The sequence below is a fragment of the Sinocyclocheilus anshuiensis genome, unplaced genomic scaffold, assembly GCF_001515605.1.
Source record: "Sinocyclocheilus anshuiensis isolate Anshui unplaced genomic scaffold, SAMN03320099.WGS_v1.1 scaffold1051, whole genome shotgun sequence".
Classification (NCBI taxonomy): domain Eukaryota; kingdom Metazoa; phylum Chordata; class Actinopteri; order Cypriniformes; family Cyprinidae; genus Sinocyclocheilus; species Sinocyclocheilus anshuiensis.
In genome coordinates this window covers 1,557,563-1,570,132 of record NW_015546234.1, presented here as the reverse complement: position 1 = coordinate 1,570,132, position 12,570 = coordinate 1,557,563, and the positions used below count along the sequence as shown (strand labels likewise).

The 12,570-nt window shown below is 38.6% G+C and overlaps 1 protein-coding gene across 1 annotated transcript in view; it reads left to right on the top strand.

Annotated features, from left to right (window-relative positions):
* LOC107701459 (retinitis pigmentosa 1-like 1 protein) overlaps positions 1-11,691 on the top strand; it is an 18,994-nt gene extending 7,303 nt beyond the window's left edge. The window contains 5 exon segments of the mRNA XM_016503462.1: positions 1,643-1,820; positions 1,962-1,975; positions 2,045-4,317; positions 4,646-5,712; positions 5,715-11,691. Coding sequence (XP_016358948.1) covers positions 1,643-1,820; positions 1,962-1,975; positions 2,045-4,317; positions 4,646-5,712; positions 5,715-10,948 — 8,766 coding nt within the window. The 3' untranslated portion in view covers positions 10,949-11,691.
* The last annotated feature ends 879 nt before the right edge of the window (positions 11,692-12,570 follow it).

Sequence of the window (12,570 nt, the reverse complement as noted above, 5' to 3'; positions counted from 1 at the left end):
TTGTGTCCATCAAAAAAAAAAAAAAAAAAATTGAATTGGTCAGTGACTGATTCCCCCCTGAATACCGAACCGTGAACCATTTGCCAATTAGATTTGATTATAAATGAATGAGCCATGACTTGTAAAAAATAATACATATGCAGTTTTTATAAATATTTTTATTTATATTTATTTATTTCGTTTTTAATAAATGGCATTATAAAAAAACATTTATTTTGTAAAATATTGTTGGTAATTTATTAGCATAGTAAGGTCCAAATATATGTCAGATTGATGACATGTTAAAACCATATAAACAAGATACACACGCACACACACACGCACGCACGCACACGCACAAATATATTTAAAATACATATATTTATATATTTAAATAGGCAGTAATATTCTTACAAAAAGAATGATATTTATTTATGCCACAAATACAGTTAGCATCAAATCTGAACAACCATCTTAATCAAGTGGTTAAGAATATACACATTTTCATTCTGCATACAGGCTGTTTTTAAGATTATTTGTTATAACAGAATTACAGTGTTACTTATTGAGTTTTAAAATTTTTGTAGCTTTCTAATTTTTAATGCACTCTTTTTAAACATCTTTGAGTAAATCTTTCTTGCTGTTCTTGTTAGATATGATCAGGATATTCCTTTACTGGTATTGTTGCACAGCAGTGATGCACCAGCATCCAGAGAAGAACTATTAATCTTGCTCAAATCAGAGCTATTTTGAACCAGCAGAAGCAGGTCAATGCCATGAAAACATACAGTTTGAGATACTCGCATCCTCTATAGTTCCAATTAATTATCTTCAAACCCACTGGAAAATTGAAAAGTTTAGAAGATATAAAACTGCAGAGCATGCAGATTTAGCATACGGTTAGTATTGTGTTAAACAGTGATATGTGCTGTGAATGTGTGTACTTTTACTCTCTCTATATACAGTATATTCTGCTTTCATGATTTTTGGAACCTGGTTCAACATCAGATGTTGTTGGATTATTACAATTAAAAATGCTTTTTTGGACATATTATTCATGTGTCTTAGCTTTTTTTTCTTTTCCAAAAAGCCTTAAAGTGTTAAGAAGATTAGTTCTTTCTTTATTAATACCCCCAATATTTCTAGCATAAGGTAATGCTGAGTTTAACTAATGAACTGACCTCAGATGAACTCTGATACTTGATTTGCTAGTTGATGTTGATTTTTTATTTTTTTTATTTTATATTGATATAGTCACAATAGTTTTTTTTAAAAATAGGGATGAAGACTTCTGGACTGACCTATGACCTATTTGTTTGTACACTTCTTGTTTATACTGGCCCATGGGTACTGACTCATGCACCGAAAACACCCTGCATAATGGATCGCGCACATTTTCAGATCACTGTTTTCATGATTAAAAATTTGTGTGGGACAATGTACACACCAGATGACTTCCCACGGCCATTAACCTTTAGTTGGTATGGCTTCAAGCCCTCATAGCACATTTCCTCATCAGAATTTATTTTTTTTATAGTTACAATAATCCCTGCTGATTTAATTTCAGCCAGATATTGCTAATCTTAATCAATTTGATTCTGTCATATTGTAATCAACCAGCAGCACAGTCTAACGCAGATAGAGCTATTTGCATGTTTTTCAGATTGACAGTGTGCACAGTCTGCTCCAGTGCCCGAGCATTTTGGTTTTTGTGGGACGTGAGCCTTTCCACCCACTCCTGTTGGACAGCTTCAGGAAGAACTCTTACGACAAACTTCCAAGGCTGAACACAAAGCCACGCTCTAGTGTCTGCAGCGATGAAAAGTGGGCCAAGAAAAATGGTAGGTCACATTCCAAAAAGTCATTTTCTTTATCATTAATCATCAATTTTTGTCTTTCTTTACAGTAAAAATATCTAAACATCTTTAAAACAACATAAATTTACTTGAAGCAAAATTTTGTAACATAAAACTTGGTTTTAGAGAATATATTTTCAGTTATGTGTAAAGACTAAATAGTCAAACATAGCTACAGCTTGTATCAAAGCAGGTTCTGCCGTAATTAGGCCAAAACTTATGTGCAAGATGAAGAAAAAGAAGAAAGGGCACTAAGTTCAATGTCAGCCAATTCAAAAACGTCTACAAAGTCATTGTCTGAGTTATCAACCTCTTATGAGAATGAAAATGGTGCTGAGTGTATTGGAGCAAACGGAGAAATTATAGAGGAGCGATCCTCGAGTGCTATCTCCATAAAATCCATCACCTCTGGAAAATCAAATAAAACAAATGTTTCAGAGGTACTTGAAAAGGATGGAAGAGCACCCAGTGCCATGTCAATAAAGTCTCAGAAATCTGACAAATCAAGACAAACCGAATTCTCAGACAATGTGTCTGAGGAACAAATCTCTGAAGTAAGAACATCAAGTGCCATGTCTGTTAAATCAAATACATCTGTGAGGTCAAGAGCATCAGATAATGGCTTTGATGAGCTTCCCAAATTACAAGACAATGTTGAGGAGAGGGCTGTAAGTGCTGTGTCATCTAAATCAAATATTTCCACTACATCTAGTCGGTCTAAAGAGCCACAGTCTGTACCTGATGGGACATCAGAGGAGAGAATAGAAGAGAAAGCTTCAAGTGTTAAATCTGGAACATCAAACAAGTCTGGAATCCAAGAGGTGACAAATGATGATCAAACACTGGAGAGGGCTCCCAGCTCCATTTCGATAAAATCAAATATTTCTGCAAGATCTAAAATGTCAATTGAGCTGAGCGAGCTTGAAGATCAAGACAGGGCCCCCAGCAGCATTTCTATTAAATCAAATGTCTCACATAAATCAAAGTCTGACATTTCAGAAGCAGTATCTTCTAAGTAAAAAGAAGATGTTCAGGAAAGAGCATCAAGTGCTATTTCCGTGAATTCTACCACATCTGCAAGATCAAAGAAATCTGAAACAACACCAAAATTAGGAGAAGAAACAAAGGAACGAGCTCCTAGTGTTACGTCAATCAAATCAAATGCTTCATTAAAATCAAATAAGTCCAAGATGGAGGAGGAGGAAATAGAAAACAGAGCCTCCAGTACTTTGTCTGTTAAATCTGAAGTTTACACATTATCAAAAAAATCTAATGTTTCTGTAAGATCTAAAGGGTCCAAAATGTCAGAGGTGGCACATGATAATCGATCATCCGCAGTATATGCAGCATCACATACCTCTGAAACATCAAATGAAATCAGCACAGCACCTAAAAAAACCTGCAAAAGCACAGAGAAATCACCAGACAAAGAGAAAAGAGCAACAAGTGCATTGTCAACAAAATCCACTAACTCCAAGAAATCCAAAGTATCTGATATGGCTGATGATATTGTAGCTGAAGATAGAGATGATTTGCGATCTGTAAGTGCAATGTCCTCTAAATCTAATGTATCTGCAAAATCTGTGAAATCAGTGATCTCAGAATTGGTCACAGAAGAAGCACTGGACCAAACAGAAGAACGGGCTCAGAGTGCATTGGCAGCACAATCCAATCAGTCAGGAGTGACGTTAAGTGATGGAGTTGAAGTTGCAGAGGAACGGGCGCTGAGTGCCATGTCTTCTAAATTCAATGCTTCTGAAAGATTAAAAAAGTCCAGTAATTTAAAAGTGCCAACTGCTTTGCCTCAAGCAGCAAAACACCAAACAGAGGAGCGAGCTCAGAGTGCATTGTCAGCTAGATCAAGCATTTCAACAAGATCCAATAAGTCTAAAATTTCAGATGTTTTAACTGATATGCAAGTTGATGTGAAAGACCAAAAAGAAGAGAGAGCTTCAACTGCTTTGTCTGCAAAATCAAGCATTTCTGCAAAGTCAAAAAACTCAAATGTTTCTGCAACAGACGTCAACGCTGATGACAAAGAAAAAGGAGACAGAATACCAAGTGCTATGTCAGGAAGATCTGCTATTTCTACCAAAACCAGTATTTCTGCAAAATCCAAAGCATCACAAGTTTCAGAAGTACCGCCAGAAGAGACTGATGATGAAGAAAGTGAAGTAAAAGCACCGAGTATTACTAAATCCAGTATTTCAGTAAGGTCCAATAAGTCAAATCATTCAGACTTTAGTGCTGAAGAAGGGGTTCAGAACATAGAGAGACCTCCAAGTGCAATTTCAATAATATCTGATGCCACACCTGATGAAAATGAAATCACAAATGATGATGAAATCCAAGAAAGGGCTCCAAGTGCTGTGTCTGCAAAATCACATTCCTCTGTAAGATCCAGGACATCAAAAGTTTCTGAAATAATCATAGATGAACCAGATAAACAAAACGTGCTGTGTCTGCAAAATCACATTCCTCTGTAAGATCCAGGACATCAACAGTTTCTGAAATAATCATAGATGAACCAGATAAACAAAACGTGGAGAGTGCACCAAGTTCTAGGTCATTGAAATCTGATGCCTCTGGAAGATCTGGTCCAGGTGACCCTGTCAACAAAGAAAAAGAAGCAAGAACAGAAAGTGGTTTGTCCTCAATTTCTGTAAGATCAAAGAAGTCAGAAGATTCTGAGATAATCAGCAATGTAGAGCAGAGCGCATCAAGTACAGCGTCAGTTACATCTAAAACATCTGCAAGATCTAAAAGGTCAAATATTTCAGTAGTTGCTCCTAAAGAAATTGGAAAAACAGATCCACAAGTGTGGTTTCTAATGCATCTGCAGATTCTAAAATGTCTGAAGCTGGTGTGTACACAAAAGCAAACCGTTCACCAAGCAAATTGTCAGTTAAATCCAATGTATCTACAAGATCCAAGAAGCCTAAAATTTCTGAGGGTGAGGACCATACACCCACAAACACAGAAGATAGGGAATTAAACAGAGATGAGAGTCCATTGTCCAATCACTCAGAAGTATCTCAAGCAGAGAACTCAAATGAATGCATTTGTGGTGCAATAAACAAGCCATCAAGTCCAGTGGCATCATCTGAAAAAGACTCCGACCATGAAGAGGTACCTGCAAGTCCTCTGTCTAAAAAGTCAGCAAAGTCCAAAATCAGTTCAGTTGGTTCCGCCTCTGAAAGAGTTTTAACACCAACAAGCACCTCAGTTTCTATTGGGGTTGTTGAAGACCATGAGGCTGATGATGTTTCAATTAACTCAAGAATATCTGCTTCATCAAAGACTGAAATATGTGGTAAATCTGACCAGGGTTCATCAGAATCTCCCGTACAAATCACAAATGAAGCAACACCGACACCAGAGGGAAGACCTAAAAGTTCTACATCAGCTAATTCAATTGTCTCTCGTAAATTGAGGTCCAAAAGCTCTCATTGTGGCTCTGCATGTCCTACAGACACAATCCAGGACAGAGATGATGTAGCAAGCAATAAATCCTCCGAAATAAAGTATTCAATAATTTCATCCGATAGCCAACCATCTGCCAACAGTTCAGTGAAACGGAGCTCTCAAACCCAGAAGATTCGTCCATCTAGCAAAGCTTCCGGTATGTCTGTACACACTGAAATCACAGGTCAAGAGAAAGCTGAAAGTCCAGATGTTACCCATAAATCTCAAAGTGTCTGTTCAAAATGCAGTTCTACACAACAAAAAGGAAAAATGTCACCTGCTTCAAGTGCCTCAGCAATCTCACACTCTGAGAAATCCAAAACTAAAGAAGGAAATACTGCAGAAATGACTGACAGACCAAAGAGTAAAATATCCAATCCATTCTCTCATTTGAAAGTAAATGGTCAAAAGAATTTGAAACTACAGTTGTCAATGAAAGAAGCAATAAATCAAACACCATGTCAACACAGAAAGTTGAGGACAATGCAACCAGGTTATCTGTTACCTCAGGAAACCATCTAAGTCCTAGCCCACCAAAATCTCCTAAAAAATCCAAAAAACCTGTTATTCTACTTGGCAGCTCTAATGATAGTGTGTTATCGCAGACAGTTCCTGCTCCAGAACCAAGAGAAGAATATACTGACCATTTGAATGCTGCAGCAGAAAGACCTCAGTCTTGTAGATCTGATACAAATGTCAGTGAAATTAAGAGTGAAAAAAGTAGCAAATGTAGAAAAATAATTGGAAGTGACTCTTCTTGCCACAAGATGGATGATGACATGTCTGAGCCAAGTCCTTCTTGCTTGCCAAATGCTTCTCCAACTGAGGTGGTAAATGAATGGCTGAGGAAAATCCCATCAGACACCACCTTGTGTGATTTGGGGGACGAATTCCATGACAATTATGTTTCAATAGAGCCGCTTTGCACATCTCATGTGCCTTCAGGAGTTGATAATGAGCATGGAAGTTTGCAGCCAAGTGATGTTACCAAGCTTGAAACACAAAATGAGATGGAAGGTGCTCATATGGTGAGTACAGAGGGTGCTACGGACAAAAAATCTCCTGAAGTTGCTGAGGGTGATCGCTCTCAGAGAGGAGATGAACCAAAGATGTTTAGTTCCTCAGTTCTGGTGATGAAAGTCTTGCTGAGCCCCAAACTCGACCGATGCAATAGCCTACCAGAGGTATCTCCTGTATATGGACGTAAGCTCAGTGCATCAGTGCAAGGTCTTCTGGATTGTTTGGCAAATCTTCAGTTGTTAGACTTTGGTCCTAGTGATGAAGATGGTAAAAAAGAAAAATACCAGGAGCTCACGAGCATGCTTAGGTCCCTTTGGCTTTGTGACCCAAAAGACAATGAGAAGACATCTGTGGAAAGAAACAAGCGTCTGGATGAGGAATTCAAAGCCAGGTCATCCTCAGGGGTAGATGTTAACAGTGGCTCAACCGGTTCAGGGAAAAGTAGCATCAATGATGGCATCCAAGCCCAAATCAACACAGAATGTGAAGGCTTGGATACCCTGACAAAGGTACTAGAAGTTGATGAAACAGTGGAAGGGGAAGCTTCAGAAACAAAATACGATTCAGCCACTCCAGATATAGCAAGTCAAGCTCAGTGGACCCCAGAGACAAAGGGCACAATTGAAGTGAAGCTAAAAGATGATGTCCCAGGCTCTGAAGAGACAATCAGGAGTAATGATAGTCCAAGGGAACTCATTGAAACACCTTTTTCATCAAACAAGAGTTCTGGGAATAATCCCAAAAAAGAGGAAACTGAATCAGACCGTCAAGAGGACACAAGTTCAGGCAGCGCTCCAAAACAACAAAAAGGTAAATTATCAAAAAGGCTTTCTCAAGACCCTGATCCTGTATGGGTTCTGAATTTATTGAACAAATTAGAAAAGCAATTTATGACACATTATATTAATGCAATGGCTGAGTTCAAAGTCCGTTGGAATCTGGATGACAACGAGCAACTTGATGCCATGATATGCGAATTGCAAGATGAAGTCCGCAGACGGATACAATCAAGTATAGACAGGGAGCTAAGGAAAATCCAAGGCAGAGCTGGAAGACCAAGACCACCAAAAGACACAATGTCACCTGAATCTACCATTCAAACAGTGCAAAGGCGGAGACGTCTGAAAGTGATGCGCAACCAATCAATTGATCCACAACCTGTTAAAAGTGACGATGATTACACAATGACAGGGACCGACTTCAGCAATCAACGTAGCGATGATGAATATTGTCCTTGTGACACATGCTTGAAAAAGAAAATGGTATCCAAGCATGTGTTACTTGTGGAAATGTTTAATTCAGCCCCTGTGATGAAAGACTTTGATTTAAGGAGAATTCTCCAGATGAAGAAATCGTCTCCAACCAATGAAAAGATCGAAGAAACTGCCAATGAAGAAGCAAGTGAGATGGAAGTAGAAAATGCAGGGCTTAAGGCTGTCAAAGAGGAGGATGAGAAAGAGGGGGCAGATAAAGAAATACTTGCTTCCAGTGCTCAAGAAATTGAAGATGAAAAATGAGAAAGTGAGGAGGGTGAAGAGTATGACAGTGCCTCCAACACTTATGTAGAAGATAGTTCCGAGAAACAATCAAATATACCCAGACATTTAAAGAAAGATGTGAATGAAGTTGGGGAAATTGCTGAGATGTCTGTTAACACAATGATGATGCAACAAGATGAAGAGCAAGAAGAGAATATTGAGACTGATTCTGATTTAATGGCTGTCAAAGAAAGTGCAAGCAGTTCTAAGATTAATGAATTAGATGAAGACGTGGCAAATGATGACATTAGTGAATTTGATGACATAATGCAAACTGAAGCAGCAAAGGAGGAAGCAACCGAAGAACACACTGAGGAAGAATCAGAACAGCAGGACAAGACGGCTGATGATGAAACTGCAGAAGAAGGGCAAACTGCAAAAACAGAATCTGTTAAAGAGGGTGAGACCACTGGCGAAGAGACTTCAGAGGATGGGCAGACTGCTGAAGCAGTAGCTGTTGGAGAGGATGACATAGCTGGTTGTGACACTGCAGAAGAAGGTGAGACAGTTGAGGGTGAAAAAGCAGAAGCTGGACAAATTGCTGAAGCTAAAACTTCAAGAGATGGTGAGACAGCAGAAGATGAGTCTGCAGAAGCGGGTGAAACAACTGAAGATAAAGCTTCAGAAGATGGACAAATTTCAGATGAAGAAACCACTGCAGAAAATGGACAAACTTCTGAAGGTGAAACTGGAGAAGAAGGCGAGACAGGTAATGGCGACACTGCAGAAGAGCATGAGACGGCTGAAAGTGAAACTGCAGAAGAGGGACAAACAGCTGAAGATGAAACTGGCGAAGAAGGTGAGACAGTTAATGATGACACTACAGAAGAGCATGAGATGGCTGAAAGTGAAACTGCTGAAGAGGGACAAACAGCTGAAGATGAAACTGGCGAAGAAGGTGAGACAGTTAATGATGACACTACAGAAGAGCATGAGATGGCTGAAAGTGAAACTGCTGAAGAGGGACAAACAGCTGAAGATGAAACTGGCGAAGAAGGTGAGACAGTTAATGATGACACTACAGAAGAGCATGAGATGGCTGAAAGTGAAACTGCTGAAGAGGGACAAACAGCTGAAGATGAAACTGGCGAAGAAGGTGAGACAGTTAATGATGACACTGCAGAAGAGCATGAGATGGCTGAAAATGAAACTGTAGAAGAAAGACAAACTGCTGAAGATGAAACTGGAGAAGAAGGTGAGACAATAAACAACGACACTACCGAAGAGCATGAGACAGCTGAAAGTGAAACTACAGAAGATGGAAAAACTGATGAAGATAAAACTGCAGAAGAAGGTGAGACAGCTAAAGATCAAACTTCAGAAGATGGACGAACTGCTGAAGCAGAAACTGTTGGAGAAGATGAAATAAGTGAAGATGAAACTGCAGGGGAGAGTGAGGCATTAGCTGAAAGCAAATCTGTAGAAGGAGAGACTGCTGAAACTGAAACTGTGGAAGAGAGCAATATTGGTGAGGATGAAACTGAAGAAAAGGGTGAGACAGCTGATGGCAACACTGTAGAAGGGCATGTGATGGCTGAGAATGAATCTGTAGAAGATAGGGATGCTGAAACTGCAAGAGCGAGTGATACAGGTGATGAGGACAATGCAAAAGAGAGTGAGACAGCTGAAGATGAAATGGCAGAAAATGGCCAAACTGCTGAAGTTGAAGCTGCAAGAGAGGGTGAGACAGATAGTGATGAACCAGCAGAAGATGAGCAAAATGCTGAAGCTGATGCAGGTGAGGAACATACGGCTGATAATGAAGCTGTAGATGATGAGCAAACTGCTGAAACTGAAAGTGATGAAGAGAGTGAGACAGCTGTAGATGAAACGGAAGAAGAGAGAGATACTGCGGAGGGGACATTGGTTGAAGAAAGAGGAACTGATGTAAAGAGAGCCTATGAAGATGAAGACAACACAGATGATGTAGGAACTGCAGGAGTTGTGTCAGCTGATGAAAAAGGAACTTCTGAAGCAGAAACAGCAAATGAGGCGACCACCGAAGCTGAAACTGAGATATCTGAAGAGAAAGCTGCTGTTGAAGATGGCAACATGGCAGAAGACAAAAATGCTGTAGTAGAGCTGACAGAGCAAACTCCTGATCATGAGACGACTGGAGAAGAGACAGACAGGAGTCAATCAAACGATGAGGAAGACAAGGAAACTGTCAGTTGTGAAGCAGCAAAGGAGGAAGGTGTTCTTTCTAACATTGAGGACACTGAGAGTCATGATGTTTTAACTAATCTTGAGGTAATTGGAGATGAAACACCCCTTAAGAACAAGGATGACATTGTTCTAGATAGTGTTGATGATAAAGGTGAAGAAAGTGGAAAAGAAGATGATGAGGTGGAGATAATGGCAAATAAAGCTGGTTATGTGGCCAACACTGGTGAATCAGCTGAAGCTGGCGATGAAGCTGAGGATGACACAGAGCCAGACACGGAGACAAATGAAGGGGAGCATAATAGGAACAGGCTAGGTTTACACCCTCTGTTACAGCCAAAACCAAAAGATGACAAACCAGATGGGGCGACTTCATTTAATGTTTTGGTAAAGCACAACTCGGAGTCTGAAGATGGTGCCGATGCTGACGGAGAAGACTCAGAAACAGAAGAACACAACCAAGTCATTGATTTGAGTTCTGAGTCAGAGATCAAGCCACAGAGGAAAACTGCACATAAAACCTTCAAAATGCTCGTTCACACTCTGAATTTCGTCAAACTCTCAGCCGCTGGACAATCAAAGAGCAGGGAAGAGGATAATGAACATGAAGTTGAAGACGAAGAGACTCCAGAGGATGGGAGTGATGTTGCAGAAGAGAGTTCCTGTGTGGAGAAAGACGAGGTTGAAGAGAACAGAAAGGAGAAGGGCAAACTCTCAGATATTACAGAGGATACATCAGAAGATGAGGAGGACCAGACAAATGAGACTAATGATGATTCAGAGGTTCATGAATGGGAATCATCTGACAATTCCTTGCAAAAGCAGATAACAAAGTCATCCCTGGAATCTCAGTCAGGTTCCTTTGATGAAGTTCATGAGGAACAGGCAAAAAATCAGAAAGGTTTAAATCATCTGAAAGACAAGTAGAATCCTTCCTCGACATCAAAGACAAGAACCAAAGATGCTCTTTAGCATGTGAAAATGGTTCCAGAGGGGTTATTTCTCTATTATACTTAGACCTTATAATAATGATCCTATACACCTAAATTGAGTTTTTAAGAGCCCTTTGGATTCCTTATTTTATTTACCAAAGAGTAACATATTACTTATTATTAATTTATTATGATTCCATTATATATGCAGATTATATATATGCAAAAGCACAGCATTACTGCTCAGGTACTGTAAAAAGGGAATTGTTAAAACTTGAAGCTCTTCTAACTTAATGGAAGGAAATTTGTTTAGAATTTTAGTAAATTTATGTCAAAACAACATATTTAATTGCAGTTATTTATATAATTCAATCAGTTGTAAGCCTTAGCCATGCGAGGGACTTTTGACAAAGGCTTAATAATGTATCATAGTTACTGTATCATACTGTATATGTATGTGCTGCTATACAAATGTTCCTTTATTGAAATACAGTGTAAAATCACACATCATAGTGACATGCAATGGAAATCAGGGGGCATAAACTGTGTGTACGAGTGCATGAGAATGAATGTGTATTGAACATATTTCAATCTGAATGTTTGTTTCATTGTAGCAATATGAATTAATAATCTAATTTACTTGTAGGTTGCTTGTGGGAGAGCATACCTTTAAAAAAAACATAAAATAATTTTTTTTTATCACTGCTAAAACACATAAGAGATGTCCATTCCATATGACTTGGTGCATTGTGTAGGTGCATTGAATGCAGATGTACAGAATTGACATCACCAGAAATCACCAATATACAGCATATTGTATATTATAAGGATTGAGGTGCACACATTAAGCCATGCCTTAGATGTTTTGCCACATAAAGAACTGCACATCTAATGGACTGTAATGTCTATGTTTTGATCACACAAAACTCTAATGTGAAGCGATGCAGATGCAAATGTGGTTCCTTCATTGCAGTTACTTTTCTGCTGGCCAAATGGTTAATGGTTAACTTAAATATAATAAATTCCTTGTTACTTAAATGTACTAATTTCCTGCCTGAAATAAATATATTTAAGCTTAAATGGTTATTTTATTTCATTTTATTTTATTTTTTATTTACTTTTCTTGTTATTGTTGTTGGCTTGAGAAATTATTGAAAAAGCCTGAAAAATTCCTAGTGCTTTTCATGAGAGATCCCTTTTTAAATATGACTAGTCTGCTCAAATGCATCAATCAGGTTTTAAAAAATTGTCCATTTGTGTTGGCCTTTTGTTTTGTATGCTACTGTCTGTCTAGAGAGCAAATTAATCCCAGTGATCTGACTAAAATTAATGTTTGTTGTGTAATTATTTGTTTTTATTTACCTTTAAAACGACAAGTTCTAAAAAAAATAACATTTTCCATTTTTAAAAGAAGGCCCAAATCTCTAGGATATACTGTACATGTCTACATATAGAATCCTTCCAGAGCGATGTTGCATAATTTAATTATGGAGTCATTGCTATTTAGGTCTGTCACTAGCAAGCATTAGCAATAATAATGACTCCCCAGGGCCGGAGTGGGACTCATTTTCAGCCCTTAGACTGGCCCACTTATTTTTTTTACTGGCCTTTTCAGTG